General features: G+C 36.6%; 1 protein-coding gene across 1 annotated transcript; it reads right to left on the bottom strand.

Annotated features, from left to right (window-relative positions):
* Positions 1–263: 263 nt before the first annotated feature.
* RBM17 (RNA binding motif protein 17) lies at positions 264–25469 on the bottom strand. Its single transcript, XM_081298997.1, has 12 exons — positions 25232–25469; positions 19959–20096; positions 15378–15494; positions 11390–11556; positions 9742–9839; positions 6786–6842; positions 5511–5652; positions 2533–2696; positions 1500–1573; positions 919–1017; positions 726–798; positions 264–553 (listed from the first exon to the last, which is right to left on the bottom strand). The coding sequence occupies exons 2-12, from the start codon at positions 20079–20081 to the stop codon at positions 450–452; spliced, it is 1218 nt and encodes a 405-aa protein (XP_081155123.1). The 5' UTR covers positions 20082–20096; positions 25232–25469; the 3' UTR covers positions 264–449.
* Positions 25470–27038: the final 1569 nt, after the last annotated feature.

Below are 27038 nucleotides of genomic sequence, written 5' to 3' on the forward strand. Positions count from 1 at the left end.
TAGAATTTATGAAGCTATAGTCTAGTAACTTGCAGGCTTTTTTAAAAGAAGGGGCAGGAGGTGGGGGGGGGAGAGAGGGAGAGAGAGGGAGAGAGAGAGAAGGGATAATTTAATACAAATCCCAAGTCCCAATACTTTCTATATTTTTTTTAAATATAAGTGCTGCATCATCACTGAAGCAATTGAGAATTACCATGAAATCTCAACCAAGAATAGAATCAACCCAGAAGTTAGCAATTAAAAAAAAGAGAAGCACACAAGAATTTTTAAAAGTATTTTTATACTATATTAAAAAATCACAAAATAAAAAAGAAATCAATCAACATATATCTTAGAAGTCCTTCCAAGAGTCTCAGTATTCAACAGCCACAGAGGCCATTGCCTTTTTCTGTCTTTGCTCAGTCTGCAGCTCATTTAAGGATCATCAGAGATGACTCTAGTTCTTAAAATCAAACTTGTTCCGCCAAATCCAAGACCCTGAATTTATCCAAATTGTAGAAACATGCTTTTACCACCCTTCCACCAAAATACCTCCCATTCAGATCAACAACAGCTAAAAGGCAAACAAAAAGACAGTCAGTTAATACAGGTATCCTATAAGACAATGCATTAACTTTAAACAATAACTTTAAAATAAACAAATAGTAATAATCATTTCAATTATAATGATTAGGGTCACAAATTCAACTTTTAAAAATTCTTTAATATTTAGCTGTGCAGTTTACCTTTAATTGCTGATTCCACTCTCTCAAATTCTAAAAATATTCGTACTGCTTCATCATCAGGGGCACCAGGAATCTGGAAAAGAAATTAAAGTACAATGAGTAAAGTTATCAATTGAGATATTATTTGTGTTGGAGTAAACTTATAAACAAACCAACAATAATAACAATAACAAAAAACCCAAAACTCTCTTACTTCAAATATCACACATTTTCCAACTTTGCCATATTTTTCACATTCTTCCTTGGTTTCAACTTCCAAGTCTTCATCTACCTCTCCTGCACCAACCATGTTCTATAAACAAAAAAAAAAAAAAAAAAAAAAAAAAATTTCAACAAGTATAATTTACGAATATGTAAGTTTTATAAATAAGAATATTTTTCAGTGTCAACTGTTCTTAACCCCAAATGACACAATAAAAAATATATCCTTCAAGCAGATGGCATTCCTTTACACATACATTAGGCTTTGAAAAGTTAAATGAGCATCTATGCAAGCACCAAAATGTATGAACTAAGTGGAAGTTCTAGCAATTTCAAGTATTTTAAAGTAATTGGTCACTGACTTCTCAAACACTGTATTCAGCTTAGAAACGAATCTAAAAATCAGTCTTATATGGGATTCCCAAAGGCATTATTTGCAAAAGTATTATTTTTTCAGTTTCATTTTTAACTTTTACATTGGTGGAGGTGAAAGCATATAGGATAGAGTAGAACAGGGTGACACAAAAATCAAGGTAGACAGACAGGGAGGGGTTCCTTTCTTTTGCTTCTTACCCTCAGTAGGACCACTTTAGTAGGACACTTAAGTATTTCAGTTAATGGATTTGAATCTGACTTCTTGGATGCATCTGTATCAAAACATCATCAGACATGTTATAGAACTATTATAATGACTAATTCCAACAGCAATCTCCATCATTTTTGTCACTAAGACATACAAGCATCTATGCAATCAGTCTCTGCTACAAAACATTTGCTTTGCTTTGGTATGTTTTCATAATATTTTCTGGAAGTTTCTAGTGTCTACCATTACCTGCAATTTTGTGCTCTTTGTGCTCTTCCTGACAGAGCATATGGATTACAATCCTTACTGGTGAGTTTTACCTTGGAGTTTAAAGTCCAAGATCACTAGCCTAGGACATTAAGCAGTTAATTATCTAGCCACTTGCTAATTCAGATATTGGGATAACTGTTGGCTTCTGGTACTAACAATTACACTGACTGGCTGCTTCCTATATAAGCTATGCAATAGGGCTACCAGAAGTGTTTTTTCCTATTTTAGGAAAGGGAATTCAGCTAAGTTAACTCAAAATCAACTCAATTTTTTACTTAAAATGCCATGTTTGTCTCATTCCCAAATGTTCCCAGTATAGAATTGACTATAAGAATCAAATGAAAATAAAAACACCAATTAGAACAGACTAGAAAGTAATATAAGATCTTATAGAGCAAATAATCTCTAAGAAAATGAGCAACTACATCTATAATGAAAAGATAGGAAAAAGTAAAGAGCTATTGAAGAAGATGGAGGTAGAGCAGATATAATCACTGATAAAATGTGCATGTCTCTAATCTAAATGCTATGAAAACAAATATTTTATCAAGTTAAAAGGACTCTGTCTAGTCAAGGTAGGTATGAACTTATTTTCTCTACCTCTATTCTGAAAAACGAAGATCATTCTCAAGATTCTTGCCTTCCCAAACAGAAGTAGAAGTGCATCATTCACAAATTACCGTATTTTGCCAGAAGGGAGGGTTGATCTCTCTCCCTCTGGGTTGAAGGATCAAGACTTCTCTGTGAACTTACCTTGAGACTCGCCCTTCTCCGTGGCATCACCCACAATGATCTTGCCGCCCCGCTTGCTGGTCTTCTCCACTGACAATGCAGTGCTCAGCCCCTGCTCGTGCTTCCCCAGACCCTGGCCTTCTCGGAAGCCATACTTCTGCATGATCTTATGTGCTACTGTGCCACTAGGAGGGGGAAAATGGATAAGGGTCCTTACAGTAGATATTATCAACTATAGTATAAGTTGGACACCACAATAATCTCCTGGAGAAAGAAAGTATAAATTCAACAAAGGTCCTGATGAGGTCACATACAATGAGTAGGCCTTCAGATGGAAGCTGTGGAGATGTTTAGATCAAAGAAATACAAATATAAAAAGAAATACAAGCTAGGTATGGTAACACGCCTGTAATCCCAGTGGCTCAGGAGGCTGAGGCGTAAGCAACTTAGTGAGACCCTGTATCTAAATAAAATACAAGATAGGGCTGGCAATGTGGCTAAGTGGTCAATTATTTGTGAGTTTAATACCTGGTACAAAAAAAAAAAAAAAAAAAAAAAAAGACAAGAAACGTAAGCATAATCCAGGATATCTTTTAGTTAACTCTCAGGGAAATGCTAGTTTCTCTAGTACTGTTATCCCTGATCTGTACTGCTACATATCTTATAACTAGGCTTATTTAAAACAGTGGTCTGTAAAAATATAAGTATGAAGTTTCAGATAATGAAGATAACTATTTTTTTCTAAATAACAATATATTTCCAATGAAAGATTTTTATAAATTTAAGAACCCTTATGAGATCATCTACTGTACTTAGGAGGAATAGCCAAGGGCAAGATAAGATGACTAGCGTAAGACTGGCTAGAAGATAAAGCAAAATGTCACATTTAGAAATTATTTCTATATTAGGGTATGGTGGTGCACGCCTGTAATCCCACAAGCTTGGGAGGCTGACGAACAAGAATCACAGGTTTGAGACCAGCTTCAGCAACTTAGCAAGATCCTGACTCAAAATAAGAAGTAAATAGGGCTAAACAGCCTAATACCTTTCACCTTCCACTGTGAGATGCCTGGTGGTCTCAAGGGCACTTTCCAACAAAGACTGCTGCTTAAGCTTGAATCACAAAACCTTGCTTCCACTAGAATTGTACCTACCTTTTTATGTACTTAGTTCTTTTTAGATTGTCTTTTGAACAAGCTATTCCAAGGGGGTAAAAAAAAGAAACAACTGTATCTTACTTTCCTTTTTTCTTTTTGACAGCATGAGGGAATGAATCCATGGCTTCACACATGCCACTCTACCACCAAGCTATATCCCTAATCCTTTTTGAGATAGGTTTTAACTAAGTCACCCAGGTTGGACTGGAACTTGGAATTCTCCTTAAGCTCCCAAGTAACTGGGTGCCCATGTACCATTGTGCCCCATCCACTCTGCATTGTTTCTTTCTTTTCGGGGGGCAGACGGGGGTACTGTGATTGAACCTAGGGATGCTCAACTATTGAGCTACATCCCTAGTCTTTGTTGTTTTTATTTTGAGACAGGGTCTCACTGAACTGCCCAGGCTTGCCTTGAACTTGCAATCCTCATGCCTCAGCTCCCCAAGTTGCTGGGGTTATACAGGTATACGCCATTGCACCCGCCACACTGCATGTTTCTTAATATAAGTTAAATATTAACTAAGTTAATGCTTATTTAAAAGAGAATTAAACTTACCAGTAATGGCAATGTTCTGCATCTACTCTGTCAAATACAGTAACCATTAATCATATGTGATTACTGAGCACTTGAAATAAGACTACTGTGACTAAAGAACTAAAGTTTAAGTGTTTGTTTTTCAAATTAATTTGATAACCACTTATGGCTAGTAGTGACCACATAGGTCTAGGATATAGAACACAAAGAAACTCAGGAATTCAAAACGCTCCTGAGATGCACAAATGCCAGTCATCTACTTTAACTCAGCAGCTACCTGAGGGTTTTGAGAACCAAAGCAGATGCAAAGAGGTACAGTGGCTCACTGTGATTACCATACTTGACTGTCTCATTAGTAGCATTTCTACTAGAGGGAGCATCCTGTCAAATAACACAAAACAAATACGTCAGTGACACTGTTTCATAGCCCCTTCACAGCATCAGAGTAAATAATATAAAAGATTCTCTTATCTGAAATGCCAAATCCAACAGGGTCAAAAAAAAAAAAAAAAATCATAATTCTTGGGGCTGGAGATGTAGCTCCATGGTAGAGCACTTGCCTTCTATGTGTGAGGCACTGGGTTCGATTCCTAGCACCACATATAAATAAGCAAATAAAATAAAGGTCTATCAAAAGCTAAAAGATATTTTTAAGAAAATTCATAAGTCTCATCTGAATACCAACCTTAAACTGATTTTTAGAGCCTGGCAAACAAACGTCCAATTTTTGCTCCCCCACCCCCAAAACCCAGGACCTCATGCATGCTAAGCAAACACTGTACCACTGAGTTAGACCAAGGTTTTAAGTCAATAGTACATAACCATGACCTTACCACAAATGACCTATTTTGTGAGGAAAAGAAGATGTCACTTATCCTTTACAGATAACTGAAGAAAGCTCTAAATCACATAAGTTTTTTTTTGGAAATGTTATAAAAATGGGCATAAGAACATATAAATCAATCAAAACCTGTATTAGTTGTTTTGGAGAAATGTACTATCTTGGAATGTACTTCACATAACTTGAACATTAATCCTTGACCAAGGCACTATGTGACTGAATACACTCCAAGTTTCTCCTATAAACCAGAATGGCAGGGTCTCACTGGGTTGCTTAGCACCTCACTTTTGCTTAAGTTGGCTTTGAATTTGCCTTGTAAAATTGATTTTTTTTTTAACCTCCTGCCTTAGCCTTCCAGGCTGCTGGGATTACAGGCATGCGACACTGTGCCCAGCCCCAACATTATTTTACACTGTTCCTCAAACCATTTTTACACTTTCTTAAATGAAAACACTTAAACCAATACCCCATGTTAGCAAGGAAAGAGTTGCTAGGCCCGGTTGGAGATCTTGGTCTATCCTGTTCCTCATATACTGGCGGAGGAATAGCAGCTTTGGAAGACTGTGATCGAGGTCTTGAGTCCTCTTCATAAGGAAAATCTCGGGGTACTATTGGGGAAAAATAAAGTAGGTTCACAAAAATACTACCAAAACTACGTGAAACTGTACTTTTATCAGTTAATTATCTTTAACTGGTTTAGCCAACATTTTTGTTTATCACAAGAAAAAACTCCCAATTTATAGTCTCTATATTTTTAACCCGAAGTAGAATAACCTTTGATTCTAACTGCCTCTACTTGTTCATATCCCCATTAAATGTCCTCTGACATCGACTGAAATGTTACATATCCTTTGGAGTTTAACGACAATTCTTGTGTAAATCATTAAGATTTCCTGTATGCGCCAAAGAGATACAATATAATTTTCAGCTGACTCCCATAGCATCTGTGTACCTATCTTAAGACTCCAACTTATTATCTCATTAGTCTCACAGATCATAAAGCTGTTTGAGTCAGGGACCATACACTGGAGCAGGGGTTTTCAACCCTTTGAATTAGAATTCAAAGGAAGCTTTAAACTACCCAGATGCTTATGCTTAGCCTCATTCCCAGAGATTGTTTTCAACTGAGGTTTACTATATGTCAGTTATTTTCACATAATAGATATTTAATGATATTTTAATAGTACAACAGATATTTTAAAATACCATGGATAATTATATTTTCTTATGACAGCTTAGGTCTGGCCCAACCCAGAGCGTGGGGAAATGGTCAACATGATATTTAAAAACCTACTACTAACCCCCAAATTCTGGATAACTCAGTGGGAGAATAAGCGGTGGGAGGGCATGTTTTGGCAAAGTATCTAAAAGGACACACACCTGTTCTGAAACAATGCGGAAAGGAAGGCACTGCCCTCTTGTGGAAGGTCATGAATATACTCAACTCCAAATGAACCTAACATGAAGCTTGGGGAAAAAAAATTGATTTAAAAAAATGGATTCTACTCTATTAAAAACTTAAGCCTCAGAGCTTAGTATTAAAAAGGCTTAAGTATCAGGGATGTAAGGGAGCAATAGCCCCAAACCACTGCAGCCTCCAAGGTCAGAGCTAGGGGAGTGGTGTGCAGGTTGTTCTGCTCTAAATTCAGGAAACTGAGGGTTTCAAGCTTAAGATTTCCCACAGCTGGGTTAAAAATTTGTATTGGGGGGTGGAGAGTGGGGGAGAAAAGGATCTACATACGCTCTTTGTCTTTTTCTACAAGAGAAGTAGGTGGGGCGATGGCAGCTCCTCCCATACCTGTAAAAACATAAATGTAGTGATCAAAGGAGGGAAACCATTTCAGATACCAGAATCCCAAGAACTGTGATACAATTCAACTGTCATATTATCCACCCATACCATACTCCCAGAAGCAGAAAAGAGCTGCTACTTCATCCTTCCTTCTAATATCTACCTTTAGATTAAACATCTAAAGATAAGATGAAAAATGCAGAAAACTGGGGCTGGTGCTGGTGTTGGGGCTGAGTGATAGAGTCTTGCACACATGAGGCACTAGGTTCGATCCTCAGCACCACATAAAATTTGGCAATTGCCAAAAGATAAGAGAGATCGTTTCCATTTGCCTCTGTCAATCAAAGGACATGAATGGAGATTATAAGAAATTTTTATTAGGGATAAACTATACATAATGCATATGGCTTAACCATCAATGAAATAATTTTTTAAATACAAATTAAAATTGGCTACAATTTTACAATTTTAAAATTTTACAATTTTGTATTCTGCATGAACACAAAATGTTTTACAATGGAAATTACTCTAAAGCCAATATAGATGCATAATAATGACAGAACTGAATGACAGCAATTATTTAAGGAGAAATATGAACCTAAAAAAACCCTTCTTATATTTCTTTTTTATTTTTTTAATTTTTAGATATTTTATTTATTTTTTTTTTTAGGTGTAGATGGACACAACACAATGCTTTTATTTTTATGTGTTGTGGTGCTGAGGATCGAACCCGGGTCCCACCCATGCTAGGCGAGCGCTCTACTGCTGAGCCACAATCCCAGCCCTTATATTTCTTTTCAATCTTGTTATTAAGACCAAGAGTGATTACTGATGGACCCTGACAAGCAAATTAGTGCTAGTAACTTCAATATATTGAAAATTTGCTACTATCAGGTTAAAATATAAGCATCAACTATTAATAGTAGTACAATAATCTGCAGGGGTATATTCCAAATATTCAAATGAATATCTAACAGTGAACCCCACACAAAGACTATGTTTTTTCATATACCACACACATCTATGATAAAGTTTAATTTATAAATTGGGCACAATGAGATTAACAATAGTTAAATAATATAATTATAACAATATATTCTAATGAAAGTTATGTGATATGATCTCTCTCAGAATATCTTATGTATGACACTGTATAGTAATTTTCAGAACTTAGTTGACAACAAGTAACTCAAAACTTCAGGAAATGAAAGGGTGGTAAGGTGGGACTATTGTGCACATCATGAATATAATGCTGCTACTTCTCTAATGTTAGCCAAAAGCCAGTCAAACACAAAGTCTTTTATTAGAAACTATAGTTCTTGCTATGTTTAATAAATTAAAAAAAAAATGTCCTCAATATAGAAAGCACACCTCCTTCCAAGAAAGAGAGTCAATTTTTAGACTGGAAAAAGGAGATCTACAAATATTCAAAGATCTACCAAACATATTAATAAAAACAAACAATAGTTGATTAAGATAATGGACATAAAATGTGTAACACCAACGACTGATAGATACACAGATGCACTCAACAAATGTTAACATTACCCCTCATTTAAAAAAAATTACAATGGCTAATAGGGCTCAGCATATAGGTAAGTATAAATGCATTTAATTCACAATTTACATTTAAGGATTTGAGTTTTAAATCATAAACTTGTTCTTTTAACTCTACAGGTTATTTTTAAAATTTAAATTCATCCTAAAACACCTTTTCTGTATGCTTGGGAAGACCATTCTCAGCCAAACTGCTGTTCATATAACAGAATTACATATGTAGCAATATGACAAGCTTCATGAAATTACTCACATAGATTTTGTGTTAAAGATACCATATTACAACAAGGGTTTCAGGCAAAAAAAGATCTTGGATAAGGCAAAACATGCCTCCAGGTCTCTCACTCTTACAATGGCAGAAGGTAAAAGAGCCTGCGAGCTAAAGGAGATTATCTATAAAAGTATTTAGAACAGCGCCTCCTATCTAGTATACAAATAAAAGATGTCAAATCCCTCATTTAAATTTAAATCTGGGGGACTGGGCTTATAGCTCAGTGGTAGAGCACTTGCCTAGCATGAGTGAGGCACTGGGTTCGATTCTCAGCACCTCATATAAATAAATACAATAAATGACCATTGACAACTAAAAAAAAAATTTAAATCTGTCAACCAAACTAGTCAACTAAATCAAGGAAATCTCAGCAATCAAAACAAGAAGAAGCTCTCCATTCTCTCAATCCCCTTACATACTGCTGGTAGTTAAGAATATATCTTTGTTAAAAAAATTTTTTTAAATTGTTGATAGACCTTTGTTTTATTTATATGTGGTGCTGAGAATCAAACCCAGTGCCTCACACATACCAGGTAAGTGCACTACCACTGAGCCCCAGCCCCAACTCCAAGAATATATCTTAAACACAACTATAATTCTGCTTACAAAATTCTAGTGATAGAAGGGGCCTTAAAAAGCACCTTGTGCTAATTCCTGTCTCCCTTGTGACAAGTAAAAGAAAGCAACATTCCAAGAAACCAAGTGTTTTCCTCAAATCAATGCATGTTTGTTACTAACATGCTCTAGAGATAGTGTCTTGATTCAGTGCTGACAAGAACTGCAACTAGACTTTAGAAAAGAGGCAAAAATAACTGCATTGCAAATAAGGAAAAGAACAGGAACAAATTTTATGCTACTTTCAAAGTAATAAATAAATGTTAGAAAGTTTGTGAAGCCCAAAGGATAATATGTGAGAAAACAATATAAGCTGAAACTGTCATGCAATTGTAGACTGCTGGGTTTCTAAAGAAAAAAATCACCTGAAACAATGTCAAATGAACAATTCATCAAATTAAATGTGCAAACAAACAGAGGGACTGTGCCATGTTTAAAACATTATTTATGTTCATGCCTTACTTCTTTTCCTCCTTTCTCGCTCATAATCTTCATCTTCATCAGAATCTGGATCTGGCCGCCTTGAAAACCCACTAGCTTCGTGTCTGTCTTTACGCCTCCTGTGATAACAAAGGAAACCAATACTTATCACAGATGAATCGATTTTCAGGTATGAAGCTGGAATGAAGTCACCTTGACTTCCTCTTGGCCAGAAAAATACCTGAAACCTCTTTCACAATAAATTATTAATTTGTGAGGTGCGGTTGGAAATAACCAATTAAGATTAAAGTAGCAAAAGTATAAAAAGTGAGAAAAATTCAAAAGATAAACTGAACAAAACTTAATAGGTGCCAGGTGCAATGGCACATGCCTGTAATCCTAGCAGCTAGGAAGGCCAAGGCAGGAGGATCACAAGTTCAAGGTCAGCCTCAGCAACTTAAGTGAGTCCCCGAGGCAACTTAGTGAGACCATGTCTCAAAATAAAAACTAAAAAGGGCTAGGGATTTGGCTCAGTGGTGGCATCTCTGTTACCAAAACAAAGCAAAAAACAATAGGTACATAAGTATAAATTGTAAGAAAGTTTTCTTGACTTTTAAAGCATATAAATATAGTAATAGCTTAATTAATTAACTTTAATTCTCTAGGATATATATTTACTAATGATCCAACAAATGGGAAACAAAATATTATCATTTAATATATAAATAATTTGATATTTAAAAAATTAAAAATCCAACTACATTACCCTTATTTTTCAAAAACAAAAATAAAAGATATGTAAGTTTAAAAAAATTCCATCTGAGGGCAGGGGATATAGGTCAGCAGAGTATTGCTTCCCACTCACAAAGCCCTGGTTGGGTATGATCCCCAGTACTGGGGGAATAATAAAATTCCATCTGGTTCAAAACTAGAAAGAATAATATTTAAGTATTTCAAAGAGTTATAATTTTAGCAGTCATAGCATAGGGGAAAAAAATCCTTCAAAATCAGATTTCTATTTTTTTAACTTACCCAAAATTTATACATTAGTTTTTTAGCATTTATAAAGAACTACTGAAGAGCTGGGGTTGTAGCTCAGTGGTAGAGCACTTGCCTAGCACGTGCGAGGCACTGGGTTCGATCATCAACACCATATAAAAATACATACATATAGGGCTGGGGTTGTGGCTCAGCAGTAGAGCGCTCACCTAGTGTGTGTGAGGCCCTGGGTTCGATCATCAGCACCACATAAAAATAAATAAATAAAACAAAGGTGTTTTATCCAACTACAACTAAAAAAATAAGTACTTTTAAACAAATAAATACATATATACATAAAATAAAGGTATTGTGCCCATTTACTACTTAAAAAAACAAAACAAACCCCACAACCTTTGGAAGGACTGGGATGGAGTGTAGCTCAGTGGAAGAGTGCTTAGCTCAAGGTCCTGGCTTCAATCTCCATTATTATCCCCCCAACTACCACCACCACCAACAAAGGAATTGCTGTAGTTTGTTATCAGGGTGGGATATAACAACAAATTCTTAAAAACAATGTGATTCCTTCTGCTGATTAGTCAAATCAACCATGGTTACTAACTTCAGTCCTAGAGATAGGACTAAAGTTTATTCATTAATATTGTAATGAACATTTCAACAGCAAATTATCCAAATTCAAGTGAAATCTTACTTTTCCCTTTCTTCTATTTCCTTCTGTCTTTCCAGCTCCCGCTGCCTCTGTCGTTCCTCTCTCTGGCGCTTCACCACTTTCTCATAATCATTAGGAAACATAGGATCATATTCATCAGCTAAGGGAATTAGAACTTCCCCTGCAGAAAACCCACTGGGAACAGGGTCCTGAGGAAGGTAAAATATCAAAGTAAATATTATATTTATATCTCAAAGTTACCTTAAAGAATTATGGTCAAGAATGAGATAAAGAGACCCTAAAGATCATGTAGGACCCAAATACAATTTTATAGAAGGGAAAACAAATGCCTAAGAACACCATACCTAGCTAGGTGGCAGCAGAACCTTGATAGAGAATGCCATCTCTTAATTTAGAACTATTTTCCTAATAGACTATGGCATTTATCAGGAACTCCTACATAAGCCATCATTAACTAAAATTTTAAACACTAGCTCTTTGAAGCAAAAAAATATTATTGCCAGGAGGTGCACACTTATAAGTTCACGGCCAGCCCAGGCAACTTAGCAGAAATCTGCCCCCAAATAAAAAATGCTGGGAACTCAGTAATAAAGTTGTTACTCAGTAGTAAAGCATCCTTGGGTTCAATCCCTAGTATAGGATGGTGGGGGTCGGGGAGGGAGAGGAAATTATTTATGAAAAGCATTGAATAACTTAAAAAAAAAAAACTCACGAACAACAATCATTCTTAAAGTCATCATTCAGTAGAATAACTTTCGACTCTGTTTACATGGAAATAATACTGATTTCAGAAAGTATCCTCTTGCTCTAAATCCTCTGCATTTCAGGCACCAAGTTTGACACAGACATAATTTTGTTTACAGCATCATAATTTTTTAAGGCTCACTAAGATTAGATATGACAGCATTTTATATTTTCTCTAGAAGCTTGGACTGTTCTTTGAGAAATAGGAGTAGCCTTAAAAAATTGGAAAAACAAAAGGAAGGGCACAAGTGACTAGAAAGCACACTATTGAAACAAACTTTACCATGGGTGGGTAGCTTCAACCTACATGTGGTTCTGTGAGCTTAGATGCAACAACTTTCCTTAGACTCCAGACGTTCTTTTCTTAGCTTTCTTAGCATAACTCTTCCTTATCTCTAAAAATAAGTTGCTTTCATTGGTTTACACAGATGCCTTGAGTAAGCACAGGTTAGGATTAATGTCCTTAAGCGTTCAAGTCTTTACCTCTTTCAGAAAGTACACTATCCAGTAGTATCACAGCCAAGAAAACTGTCTGTAAAATGTATTTTGTATTGGAGATCAAAACTGATATGAGGTCTGGGGTTGTAGCTCAATGGTAGAGCACTTCCCTAGCACGTGCTGAGGTTGATCCTCAAAAAATAAACACATAAAATAAAGGTGTTGTATCATCTACAACTAAAAAATATTTTTAAAAAGCTTGATATGATCAACATAGCTTGTATTCAATATCAATAGATCTAAATCTAACTATTCCTGTACTATACTATTGAGGTTTGCCGTTCTGCATTAAAAACAAATGCAAACCACTTCCTTATGACTAAAAATTAGGAAACTTTATAATCTGGTAAAAGTGATCAGAAAAATAACCATAATCACCATCCAAGTCCTATGACTGGAAAATTTAACAAGGGGCTCCCAAAGGAGCCATAAATTTGTATTCAAATAGAAGATGTTTTCAAAAGACAAGCACATAAATGAAGTTTCTTTTTAGTCATTAAGACTGGAGAGTGAATTAACAGTCACTCACTCAATATATATAATACTATTATCACAATGTACCCAAGAGAACAAATTGTCAACATGAAGGTTGATTTTTGGTCATTTCAAAATTTGCAAGGAAACAACTTTTACATTATAAACCCTGCTAAGCTTAATAATGACCCACTCTCATCTCTTAAAGTACTGTGGGTTGACCCAGGACCTTGCAAATGCTAGGCAAATGCTCTAATGCTAAGCAACATTCCCAGCACTCATTGACCCCACCCCCATAAAAATTTGAGATAGGTCTCATTAAATTGCCAGGCTGGCCTCGAACTTGCAATCCTCTTGCCTCAGCTTCTCAAGTAGCTAGGATTACAGTGTGCATCACCATGCCTGACTTAAACCACCCTTTTTCAAACACTTTAAATAAAGCAGGACTGGGGTTGTAGCTCAGCAGTATAGCACTTGCCTAGCACATGCAAAGCAGTGGGTTCGATCCTCAGCACCACAAAAAAATAAAGGTACTGTGTCCAACTACTAAAAATTTTTTTAATTAAAAAAAAAAAAAAAAGAATAAAGCAGTTTGCTCAATTAAAAAAAAAATTAAAATGTGAAAACCCCCAAACTGGGGAGGGAAGAATGTAGTAAAATTAAAATACTGATATATTGTAGGTGATACTGACTACTGTTAGAAACAAGCTGGACCTAAAACAAACTGACCATAGAAATAACTGATCTCTTAAATGCCACCTTAGGAAATCAACCCAAAGAAAATAACTATAAACACAGCAAAAGCTCTCTGAAGAGTTCACTAAAGTGTTAACAGTATATTTTACAATTAAAAATCAGTCATGAAAACTCTGTGTAAGAAGAAAGAAAAATGCTTATGATTAAGTGGGGTGGTGGTGGAAAAAATATTATAGGTGTTAGAATTACAATTACAAAAAGATGATGAACCAATTTTTTATTAGATATAGTAAGAAAAAAATAGGTATCAAATTTATGAAAAATAGAAATGTTAAATGACTAAGAATCAGCAAAAAGCTACCTCCACTGGGGGTGGAGGTATCAGTCCTCTTGAGGGACTTATAGCCCTCAGAAGCAGCACCAGCTTCTGTGGCCAGAAAAGGTTACCAAGAGGTAACTGCCATCTATCTCAGAATGAAAGCAAGAAGCAAAAAACCCTAGGGGAGAGAGAGAGAGAGACAGAGACAGAGAGAGAGAGAGAGAGAGAGAGAGAGAGAGAGAGAGAGAGAGAGAGAGAAAGCAGCCAGGACAGTGTCTCTCAGTCTGATTGGCCCTTTCTAATGGAGGAAGGAGGAGACGGGCCATGACATAGGGACCATGGCAGGGGTATTTTGCTTGGAAAAAGTCAACAATAACAGCATTATCCATTATTAATCTTTTGACTACTTTTCGTCAAGCAATTTTGTGCAATGCACAGGACTGTTTATAAACTACCAGTTGTATTATTTGAATGCCATCTGTAGAAAGATAACTATATACCTAAAGAATGGACATATTTCTATATACCTAAAGAATGGACATATTTTAACTACAGTTTTTATTAAATTCTTTGTACTTTATATTGCCCAGTTTTAATAATTTTGAGTTATCCTTTTTAATCCTTATTAACCCAGCTTATAGAGAGCTTACCATGTCTGTCTGTTTTTAAGCTTATGTAAAATCACTGGGATAATAAAGGTTGGTGTGGTAGAAGAGTTTGTGTTTTTCTCAAACCTCTTCATTTTAATAAACCTCTTTATTTTAATCCATAGTAAAAAAAGCACCAACACTGTTGATGACAGCAAAAATTAGAAACGACTCATCCAAATTATAGTACATTCATATTAGGCAATACATATTAGGATCATACAGTCCTATATTTCATGACTAGTCATAACACATTAAGTGAGAAAAGCAAGTTAGAGAAAAGAATGAAGATCATATTAAGTGAGAAAAGCAAATTAGAGAAGAATGCTGAGAAGCCACATAATAGAAAGACATTCTGAAATTCAAAGTTTTTAATTTCTGGAGGGTAGGACTGAAAAATTGTTTTTCTTTTTTGCATATCTCTAGTTTCTAATTGTTCTATAACTATTTTAAATAGATAAATGTTTTTAAATTGAGAAAACAAAAGCAAAAACTAAGTTGGAAATAATACTATTTAAAGGCCTATTGAATAGACAATCTATTAAAGAGTAACACACATGTAAAACAATATTGTATGAAAAGCAGGATAATGTTATCAAGATCACAGGTACACAGGGGTATACAGGCTTACCTTCAGGCCAGCTGCTACATGTGGTGGTGTGTCCACAATTTGCCTGTCATCTGATGAGCCACCTCGCTTTAGATCAATGACTGGGGCAAGGACTGTACTTTGTTTTGTCCTCTGGCTCTAAAATCATCACAAACAAGAAAAAGTATACTGAAGTTTCAAAATAAAATTCATAATATTTGCAACATGTTTTTTTCTGGTCTCAAAACTTTTTAAGACATGAAAATCATAATCTCAAAACAACAGCCTTTTTTAGTCAATCATTACTATATCATACACTTTCTCTTTTTAATTTTATTTTGAGACAGGGTCTAGCTAGTCGTGTAGGCTGGCCTCAAACTTGAAATCCTCCAGCCTCAGGCTTCTAAGTAGCTGGGATCACAGGAGTGGCCAATGCACCCAGGAAATCATACACTGTTTTCTACAGTCTGTTAAGAAACACCAGATTTCCTCCAGTTTTTCTGAAAGATTTATAGTAAACTTGGTCACGCTGATTTAAATTTACATGTGAAAAATGTGAAAGCTCCTTCAACCACAGGATGACAAATCTGTAGCACATTACACCTTAATTTTGTGGCTCTTTCACAAAGAATGGGTATGTTTTGATTTAATGGGCAAAAGATACTTAAGGATTAATGGGGTTTTCTCTCCCACTAGGATATATAATCCTTCCCTACCTCTTTTACTATGAACTTATAGAAAAAATTTTAAGAAGAAAACAATAGGGGCTGGGGTTGTGGCTCATCAGTAGAGTGCTTGCACGTTGTGAGGCCCTGGGTTTGATCCTCAGCACCACATAAAAGAAATAAATAAAAGGTATTCTATCCAATAACAACTAAAAATAAATATTTTTTAAAAAAGAAAACAATGATTATTCATATACATTCAGCCTCTGTTAACATTTTGTCATGTTTTCTTTATCCTATAACTATATTTTTGTTGAACTGTTTGTAAAAAAAAAAAAGTAGGAGACATCATGACTCCAAACCCCTAGTTCCCCAAAACTATGGAAATTCTCCCACAAAACCAAAATACTTTTACCACAATAATGCCTCTGTATCATTTCCTATCCAATTCATATTCAGACTTTCCAAGCTGAATTATATATATAAAATATGCGTCTTCTTTTGAAACAAAAAATTAGGATTCTATCAAAGTTTATGAAACTAGTTTGGTTTATAAAGGTCTTGATTTAGAACAGTTCTTCTTTTCTGTAGTTACTACCACCATCCTCTCCTTCCTTTTTTTCCTCTGATACTGTCTTTTAAAATGCTGCATAATCTGGATCTAATAACTTCTTGGTGATCTAGTTTAACTTATTCTTCTTCACCCTGTTATTCCTGAAAACTCGACATTAAAGGTTTGATTTGGTTCAGGATAAGGCTTTTAGTTCAGAATACTTCACAAGTGAGGACAGTGTATTTCATCTGCATCACACCAGCAGACACAGTGTATGATGCCGTCTACCAGTTTATCAGGTACCTGGGAATTGTGGTGACTCAGATGCAAAAAACGCAATCCAATGATCAAATATGTAAGTCATAAAGTGAACACCAAAAGTTAACTGACAGGGGGGTTATCAGGATCATGATTTTTCTATTTTTTTTTCTATTTGACATGTATTTTAAAAGAGATACAAATGAAACCACAGTTCCATATTTTAGCTACAGGTAAACTTTTCTCGATCAAATACCTTTATACATTTACTTAGGTTAAGCTAACACTGAGTAATTCATTAAACAGCCTGAGAATCAGTGCAATGTAGTTCAACTTCCCTTCAAGAAAATAACCATACATACAGTAATCTCAAAATTTATATTAGAAAGCAGAAATGATTTATCAAGCAACTTTTTTTTTTAACCAATTAAAATCTCTGGAAATCTCAAACCTCAAGACAGATTTCTGACATTAAAATACTTGGAGAAGTAAAAAGACAAATATAAATTAAAAAGACTGAAGTAAACACTGAAGTGGGTATACACTGAGAGCTTAGACTTCATATAAAAACAATTTCTTAAAGTATAGGTACTAGGGAATGAAACAGATCAAATTATTCTGTTATATTGTGTGCAGGTATAAGAGTTAATAATGGTGGAATTTGCTAGACACAGAAAGTAAGGAAGAACTACAGTGGGCAGGAAGAAACAAATTATCTGCCATTTTAAAAAATGGGTGCAATACCTGTCAACTTTTAGGTTGGCAAAAAAGAATTATATAAATAAGTTTTTTGTTTTATTTTATTTTATTTTTTTTTTGGGGGGGGGGAATGGTACTGGAGATTGAACCCAGTGACTTTGGCATGTAAGCAAGAACTACACTCCCAACCTCCAAGAAGTGTTTTATACTCAGTCTCTCCAGTTATATCTTTTGTTGGCTTCTACTTTTCAATTTCCTGTTGGAGTCATTTCACAAAAAAGATTAGACTTTGAAGAATAAAATATATTAGTGAAAGTGGGGACACACACCTGTAATTCCAGCTACTTGGGAGGCAGAGTCAGGAGGATCACAAGTTCAAGGCCAGCGTGGGCAGCCTAGCAAGACCCTGCTTCAAAATAAAAAATAAAAAGAGCTGGGGAATGTAACTCAGTGGTAGAGTATCCTTAGGTTCAATTCTCAATACCACAAGAGGGGGGGAAAAAAAGAATGAAATACATGAAAAGGTACTGGTATTATAACCTAAAACTTTAATTATGCTCCTTATGTACAAAGCAAAATTTACATGAAATTTAGAGAGATTTTAAAATTTTTAAAAATCTGTTGTGCTAACATTTCTTTTACTTGGGATGAAAGTTTGCTTTAAAAAACAAATGTCTCTTCAAAAAACAAACAAACAAACAAAAAAACACTAGTGGAAAGAGAATCGAAAAGTTCAAGGACAACCTCAGCAACTTAGCAAGACCTTATTTCAAAATAAAAAGGACTGGGTATATACCTCAGTGGTAAAGTACCCCTAGGTCTAATCCACAGTTAAAAACAAAAACAAAAAAAAAAAAACAACTTGGGGCAGGGGTTGTGGCTCAGTGGTAGAGCGCTTGCCTAGCATGTGCAAGGCCCTGGGTTCAATTCTCAGCACCACATAAAAATAAAGATATTGTGTCCAACTACAACTAAAAAAAAAAAAAAATTAAAAAAAAAAAGAAAAAAAAACCTAACTTCAAAAAACCTCAATCTGGTAATGTGATAAATTTAGAGAAAAACAAACAACAACAAAACTAATCAACAGAACAGACAAGACAAAACACAAATTTTAAGACTGCTTCTTCTATGGGTATCCTACTCGTACTCTGTGATATTGAACAATCGAATATAAGTACTTCAGTGTATCTACTGATGCTGTGATAAATGAAAAACAAAAATAATTAGAATTTTAAAAATCAACTCAGTTTTATTTCCTGTTAAGCCCTATCGCCTCTGCCCAAGACTGGGTTATTTTTGAAGGAAATCCTATATGAAATAATTTTATCAGTAACTATTTCAGTGTGTACCTCCTACAAACTTTTTCTAACTTTTCTTTCACTACTGCCTCCCTTGTGTGGGTTTTTTTTCTTTCTTTCTTTCTTTTTTTTTTTTCTTTTTTGGTACTGGGGATTGAACCCAGGGGCACTTTACCAGTGAGCCACACTCTTTTTTATTCTGAGATTTCACTAACTTGTTTAGGGCCTTTTCAAGTTGCTGAAGCTGGCCTCAAAATTTGTGATCCTCCTGTCTCAGCCTCCTGAATCACTGGGATTACAGGCATGTGCCAATGCACCCACCTTAAGGAGACCTTTAATATGTTTCTCCCTGCTCCATGACATTTTAAAACTAAAGACACACTACATATTTGTTTACGTATAATATTTATATCTGTACTTATACACAAATATAAATACAAAGAACAAGATCTTTTCATCACTTAAAGATGGATATTAGCCCCATTAGAGGGAATATAATCTCTATTCGGATGTGTGCTCTGAAACATAAGGACCCTTAAACAATAAGCAAAGCATAATACCATTTTCATTCCTAAAAATGAAATTCAACAGTAACATTTTAATAACTACCTAGTCAGCATATGTGTTTTCAATGTTAAATTATTTCAAGGATATTGCCATGTGCTACACATATACAACAGAAAATAAAAGCAATTCCCATCAAGACTACCTATATGTCTCATACACTCATAACCATGTGAGCCCCAGTGATGTATACAATATTTTCTAGAGTTTCTTCTAAAGCACCTGCAACAAACCAAAAGAATGCTACTTAAGAATTCACACTCCTGAGGCCCCAGCCCAGAACCAGAAAGTACCAAAATGTCAGGATCATAGCTATAAAATCAGCATTTATAAACAAACTCTCAAAATAGTGCTCTCACTGTGCCGAAAAGTTGAGAGCACTATTTTTCTTCATTCTTATTCCAGGAAATAGTTCCCAAGAATCAGGAAAAGCAAAGAGATCTTAAATTCTTCAAGCCTCTTCCCCATGACTATCTCATATTATTTATCCAATAAAAAAGCAGAACACTCTAAACCAAACTATTTTAACCCTAATGAGGAACATGCTCTGCAGACTTCTGATTTCCCTCTCTGGGCTTGTTTTTACCTTTGCTTGAGTGAGAGCTGCTTTCTTCACCTGAAGCTGAGACTGCAGAAGTTTAAAGTTTTTGGACCAGCCTTCTGTTTTTGAGTCACTGGTCTCTACTCCCAGGTCATCATACAGGGACATCTTTTTAGTCTAATGCTGAAAGGGAAGCAGTATGGAGATTAAAAAACATAAAATACAGTAAAGATTCTGAACCTTTTCATGGACAATTAGTGCCATGAAATTTTAGAGGTAAAAGGTCCAGGGTCCTTCAACAAGAGTGGCCAAGACCCCTAATATCACCAAGGTTGGGTTCCTAATAATACATGAAACTATACTCATGCAATATTCACAAACAGTCCTGTAGAGTTAATTCTATTAGATCATGTAGTCAAGTAATTCATGAGTAAAATTCTTCAATTCTACAGAATATAATGAGGTAAGATGGAAGTTCAAGATTCATGGCATTATTAAATATACAGTCAATATTTTAACTTTCATTTAAGTTAATGGCAAAAAGTAGAAACTTTTATATAAAAGACCAGCTACCAAGTTGGTTTAGCACAATAAAGAAAAAAATTAAAACACATTCCTAGAAAAAAAAGAAAAAGATGAAATATCATTTCACAAATGCTGTAATTTTGTACATTATGATTTCTGAGGGAGTAGATGCGCTGTATCTTAAATACTGTGACCTCCTCATAACCAGAGATAATCAATAATCTACATAAGATTGTTGCAATATACAATACCCTTGCAAAACAGAAATTCATAGTAATAACAAGAAATGGTAAGGGTTATACATCGTGTACGACCATAGAAGTGTAAAGTTGTGCTGCAATTGTGTACAATGAATCAAAATTCATTCTGCTGTCATATATACCTAATTAAAATAAATTTTAAAAAAGAAAGGAAAAGAAATGGTAAGGGTTAAGCACTTGCTAAACCTTGTCAGGCCAGGCATATTAGTACCAGTACATTTACACTCCCCTACCACACATACGCCTGTTGGAGTTTGAGTTTCCTTTTGGCGAATTCTTACTTCTCAGACCTCCCATTATAGATACTCTAAGAGGCTGCTACCCCAGTGACTTCTCTGACCTTAGTCCACATTGCTTTAGGTGGGGAACAAGGAGCATATAAACTTTTACTGGCTCAGAATGGCTTTTCTGGCTCAATGAAGTCAGTACTCTAAGATTAAACAACTGCTTTTTTTCCAGGTTTCTTTCATTTCTTCATTCATGAACCCTGAAATTACTCAAACTTTCTCCATTTAAATTTTAAAACAAGAAGTGTTGAAGCTGGCTTTATTAAAGCAGAGTACATGGGATAAAAATGGAGGCAAATCTATAGATTATCCTATACTCACCAGCTCAGATGACAGCTGTATCCCCAACAGGGCTGGCCCACTGCTTTCAGAGCCAAAGTCAAAGTTTGGTCATACTTTGACACTAGGCTTAAGGCAGTAAGGCCAAATCAAAAAGTAATGAACTCCATCTCTTGGCAGCTACAGCTGAAATACAATCATGCCTTGAAAGGTTTAAAGGGAATCCCCTGGGGATCTACTTCTAAACCTATTTTAAACTATCCTACTGTAAACTATTTCATGAAAATCAAAATCCAGTGTGTCCCGTCCACTGCTCTACTCCCAGACCAAGATCAATGTCTAACCCAGCACTGAAGAGGTAATGAGGCCAAATGCACACTTTACTTGCAAAGCCTTCCCAATCATCTCCTTAGAGATTTCTGGCCAACAATTACTTTGGCCAGAAGGAAGATCATTGCATCAAATGGCTTCTGGGCTTTTGTTTCAGCTTTTCTTCCAGCTCACCTAGATTTCAAAAATCATTGTTTATAGATACATATCCCTGAACTTTAACAGGAAAAAAAAAAAAAAAACCAGATCAGAGCAAGGAAAAACAATACCAAATGCCCAACGGTTACCACTGTACTTCTCCAAAAAAAAAAAAAAAAACCTACATCAAAAATGACTTTACCTTTCACCTAACTTAATCTTTTGAGCCTTTTTTTATTCACTTGGTTACCAAACTAAAGCCTAATAAATCATGGTCTCATATGTTCCTTTTTATTCTTTTTTAAAAAATATTTTTTACTAGTTGTTGATGGACTTTTTTTTTCTTATTGTGAGGCTGAGAATCAAACCTCACAAAAATCACATGTGTGAGGCAAGTGCTCTACCACCAAGCCACAACCCCAACCCCCTTTTTATTCTTGAAATGGCAAGAGAAGACAAATGCAGTCTAAAAAACAAATATAAACAGTAATGCTTTCTGGGAAGTCACAAAGTTATGACCAAAAAACCAAAAAACAAAAAAACGCAACCCAAACCAAACTATACTTTAGATATGTATCTCTCAATATTTCTTCAAAAGAAACATCTCAGGACAAAAAAAAACACACTCTATCATATGTGATTTTTTCCCCCTGAATCCCGTTCTCATTATTACCTTGCTTCCTTTTCTTATATAAATTTATTTACTTAGGTTGAGTACATCTATTTCTTAAGATGTGTATATAGTAAACATTTATGAATATACCATACTTTAACTTTCCCCACTGCAACTATTGAAATGTAAGTGCATTAACAAGACTCTACCAAGACCCAAACTTAATCTAATTAATGTAATATTACTTAGATGACCATAACATATTTATTTCATGAAGTCCAGTGCTAAGGAATAAAAAGCAGAACATTTTAACATTTGGATATACTGTAAGAAGCCAAGATCAAATATAAATAAATACAAGTAGCTGGTTTTTATAATTCTTTAAAATATCTACTATTTAGTTCTTGTTTATGGCAGCACTAAGTGTTGATCACTTCATCTTTCAAGTATGTCTCAATTTTTAAAGAAGAAACAATACACATGTTCCTACCAGAATTAAACAAGAATGACTTTTCAAGATTTCATTTAAGCTGCAAAGTGTTTTTCATAACATGTCCAACTGGCAGGAGACAAGAACATGGAAGAAATCTTCTCAGAAGCATCCCACTTATTTTTTCCAAGTGCATCTTAGATATATATAACTAGATATTCACAACACAGCAGTTTTTACGTTTTGATGCTTAATGGTTTACACCCATCTGTCTCTTCCTATACAATGAACCCCTGAAAGGTAGGGATTCTTTAACTCTTCATATTTATATCTCCAGCTTATCACCATGCCTGGAACACTGTAAGCACTGTATAAACATTTTATAAGTGTTTCAGAGAATGGAGAGAAACAGTAAGATCTACAGATCTGCCTTCTAAGGACACAGGTAAGTAGAATTGGTGTAATAAAACTTAAATTGTATACACAAATTAATGAGAGAAAACTACCATTACCATACAACTAAATAATGAGTGCGGGTCTGAGTTCTGAACACCTAGAGATGTGGGCTTGGTAAGAACAAAATTTTTTTTTCATCACTAAATAAATATTCAAGCATAAAATGAGACTTGCATAAACGAAGCCTGAAGAATATGGCAAACCTACACAGAAAGAAACAGAAATAGAAATAAGAAGCATGGTTCACTTTGATGTTCACCCAATATACAACTATAACATGCATCTGTCTCATGTAGTTTTTATGACTTTTTAAAGAATTTAACAATTTTTCCTATTACTCTTCTTATGCTCCACTTGTCACACTTTAGTATTTTCTATTACTCTGATGCTCTGCTATTACCAAAATAACAGCCCTGAGTATACTACAAACCTCTTAAGAGTCACCTGTAACTTGGGTGTGTAACAAAACAGCCTCCTCTATTTACTATTGTGCAGGATTTGAGGGGTTAGTGATGGAAAGAGGTCTGAAAAATTCATGTGCAGGGAGAAGCTGGAAGTTAATTAAAACAAACCAGATGAAAAAATGCCAGTTTATACAAAGCTACATTTAGGAATGTACAAGGATTTTCTCATAATTCTTTATAAAGGTTCTTTGGTTCCACAGAACCCCACAATCAAAGCTGCTCTTCTCTGTTCATGTTTCTTTTACATCTTGTTTTACTTTTTCATTTTTTCTATCTCACAACCTACTCTCTGTCCTAAACCATGCAGCATGCAGCACGCCGCTTATTAAACTCTAAAAATAAAACGTTATTTGTTTGGGTTACCAACATGTTGCCTCCTATTTTCTACAACTCGTTATTCCACTCAAAATGTCGGCAATTTTTTTTTTCCAGTTAAAACGAGTAACTGAGTTTCACCCTCCACCTGCTGCAGGAAGTCAGTGCTCATCTAGCCATCCACTTGAGGAGATGCAGAATCTTGCCCTTATCTAGGAAATCCTAATTCTCCATCCATATGTCTGGCTCCAGCAATAAGAACGAACGCACCTTACTCAAAGGCGCTCCCCTACCGACCTCTGAGGTCCTCCATGAGATGACCTGGCCACCTTCACCCTTCTCTCTGCCTTACCTGAAGTTTCCAAAATGCCCTGCGGTGCTTCACTTCTGCTCTTATTTTCTCTGAAGGGGATCTTTCCCCCACTTCGCCCTTTTAACAAAACACTTCCAAGCTTCAAAATACGCATCGCCTCCTCTCTGAAGCCTTTCTAGATCCCACTCTATTTCTCTATTTCTCGGACCAACAGGCCTGAGTTTTCAAGCCTCGTCTTGGAGACCAGAAGTCAAAGCAGGGACAGAGCTCATTCAACCTGCAGCCCCTGGTGACAGCACACCTTGGGGACCAGGGATGCTCAAAAACCGTCCGAGCACTGGCCATGACCGCTAAAACACCGCTTTAAAACCAGGGCCACGGCAGTGGCGGGGCCGCCACTGCCCTCGCGCGTCCAAGAGCGTCCCGGTTTCCGGAGAGACGCTAACATCTGCAGCCCTTTAGAGAGAAGCGACTCGATTCTCTCCGTTCCCCGAGCCCTGGACGGCTGTGCGAGGACATAGAGGGGGCGGTCCAGGTCACTGGGGTCCAGTGACGGGCGGCTGCGTCAGGACTTGGCCCCCTAAGAGAAAGACGCGTTCAGTCCTGAAGAGATCTACACAGACCGGAGGAGAGGAAGAGGCGAGGCCCGAGGAGCCCGGAGCCAGTGGAGGTGGCGGGCGAGGGAGCCGGGGGCCGGGACGCGGCGCGCAGGAAGCCAGGGACCCCCCCGAAGCGTCGAGAGGCCGCCAGCGGATCCAGCCGCCGGGCCAAAATATGCCCACCCCTGGCGCCGAGGCCTAAAGCCGCGGCCTCAAGTCCCGCGCCGCCGGGGAAAGCGCACCCGCCCCGGGTCCCGGGTTCCCGATCCTGTCAGGCCGCCCGGCCAGAACGGTCGGAGAGCGACTTACTCGGCCTGCCTGGCCGACTCTGCCCATGGGCCACGGCGGCGGCTGCGCGGAGCCCGGCCGCACACGGCGGAAACCCGCCGACCGTAGGAGCCCACCGCCGCTCACAACCTCTGCTGAGTCCGCGGGGCGGTCCGCGGCGTAGGGTGAAGCAGCGCGGGCCTCAGAAGAGCGCGTCTGTGTCTGCGCCTGCGCCTGCATCTGCGTCGTGGGAGCCTCGTCGCGCTGCCTCGTCACACTGCTCCCGTCACACTTCCCCCTGCCGGCTGGAGGATCGCACTGCACGCTCCCCTCCACCGGCCTTCTCTTCTACCAAGAGGTGTCACTGTGGTGCAAGGTTTCGAAATTCCGTCAGCTTTGCGGATCGTGGCAGTGACACCAGAGGGAAGGAGGAGAAAAGGTCCAGGGCGTTCAGAACCCTTGGTTTACAGGTCAACAGTTGAAAATAGATCTCCGTAGGCGAGGTGCTGCAAAAGAATAGCCGTGGGCACTGAATTAAGTGTAAGGCTATGGAAACGTGCCGAGATTAGCATTACAGAAAAGAGTATAAATATTACAAAGTCTCGCAGTTTTAAAACTGTGTAAATTACAAAAAGTGGGGGGAAGTAGAAAAGGGACTTCGTGTGAATATAATTTTCACATCTTTAAATGCAGAAAATATTTCAAGCTGATAGATAAAATTTTAGAGATTTAGGTAGGTATCTGAGTGCAAAGGAACACAATATAATCAACTAAAATTTGGTGATTTAGGAAAGGGAGGGAAAATAGAAAAAGAAAATTAGTCAGAAGGTAATAGGCAATGTAAAGAAACAGAGGATTAAGGGCATCCTGTAGCCATGTAATAATGGTAACCCAGAATAAAAATGCAAGTCTTTTAGATGATCAAAAGCATACAAGCACACAGCTATAGAAAACAAAGTGACATAATGGAACAATTGGAAAAGTTACAAAACAGAATGCATAGCAAAACAAATGACAAAATTAAGAGGAAAAATCTCACATGGATAAATGTAAGGGACCTAAGTTTATCTACTACAAAAATGCAATACAACTTCAGATTGGAGCACAAACCATAACACCACTCTATATCATATAAGGCAGTGTTCAAAAAAAGTGATTCTGAAATTTTGAAAATAATTTCTGCCAGATAAGCATAAAGAAGTCAGGGATCACAAACACTTTTCACAGGTAGATTTCAGGGCAAACAGCTTTAAGTAAGTTTTAAAAGGGTATTTTTTTAAAGGTCACAATTTACAGGAGGAGGAGGAGGAGGAGGAGGGGGAGGAGGAGGAGGAGGAGGAGGAGGGGAGGGAGAGGAGGAGGAGGAGGGGAGGGGAGGGGGAGGGGGAGGGGGAGGGGGAGGGGGAGGGGGAGGAGGAGGAGGGGGAGGAGGAGGAGGAGGAGGAGATCCATGCAATAAATCAAATAACGGTGCATATAGAAGATACTATAGGAATGAATGAATAGAGAAATCATTGGTTTAATCCTTGACAGATTAATATAGTGAGGATTGAGAAAACATAAAAATGTAATTAAAATGGTAGACATAACAAACTGTACCCTGAAACAGATTACACCTTTTCAATTGTCTGTGGAATATTTGTAACAATTGGCCTTATTTTATTTCTCAATAAAATAAACTACATTTTATTCATCATTCTTAAACCATTTCAATTGGCTGTATTTTAGACCAGAGAGGGAAAAAATCTTAATATATCCCAATAAGTAGAATCATGTGTATTATCTGATCAAAATTCAATTAAACTAGAAATTAATGACAAAAGAGAAAGTAAAGCATTCCTACTCCTTG

Source organism: Spermophilus citellus (assembly GCF_964194105.1).
Source record: "Spermophilus citellus genome assembly, chromosome: 6".
Classification (NCBI taxonomy): domain Eukaryota; kingdom Metazoa; phylum Chordata; class Mammalia; order Rodentia; family Sciuridae; genus Spermophilus; species Spermophilus citellus.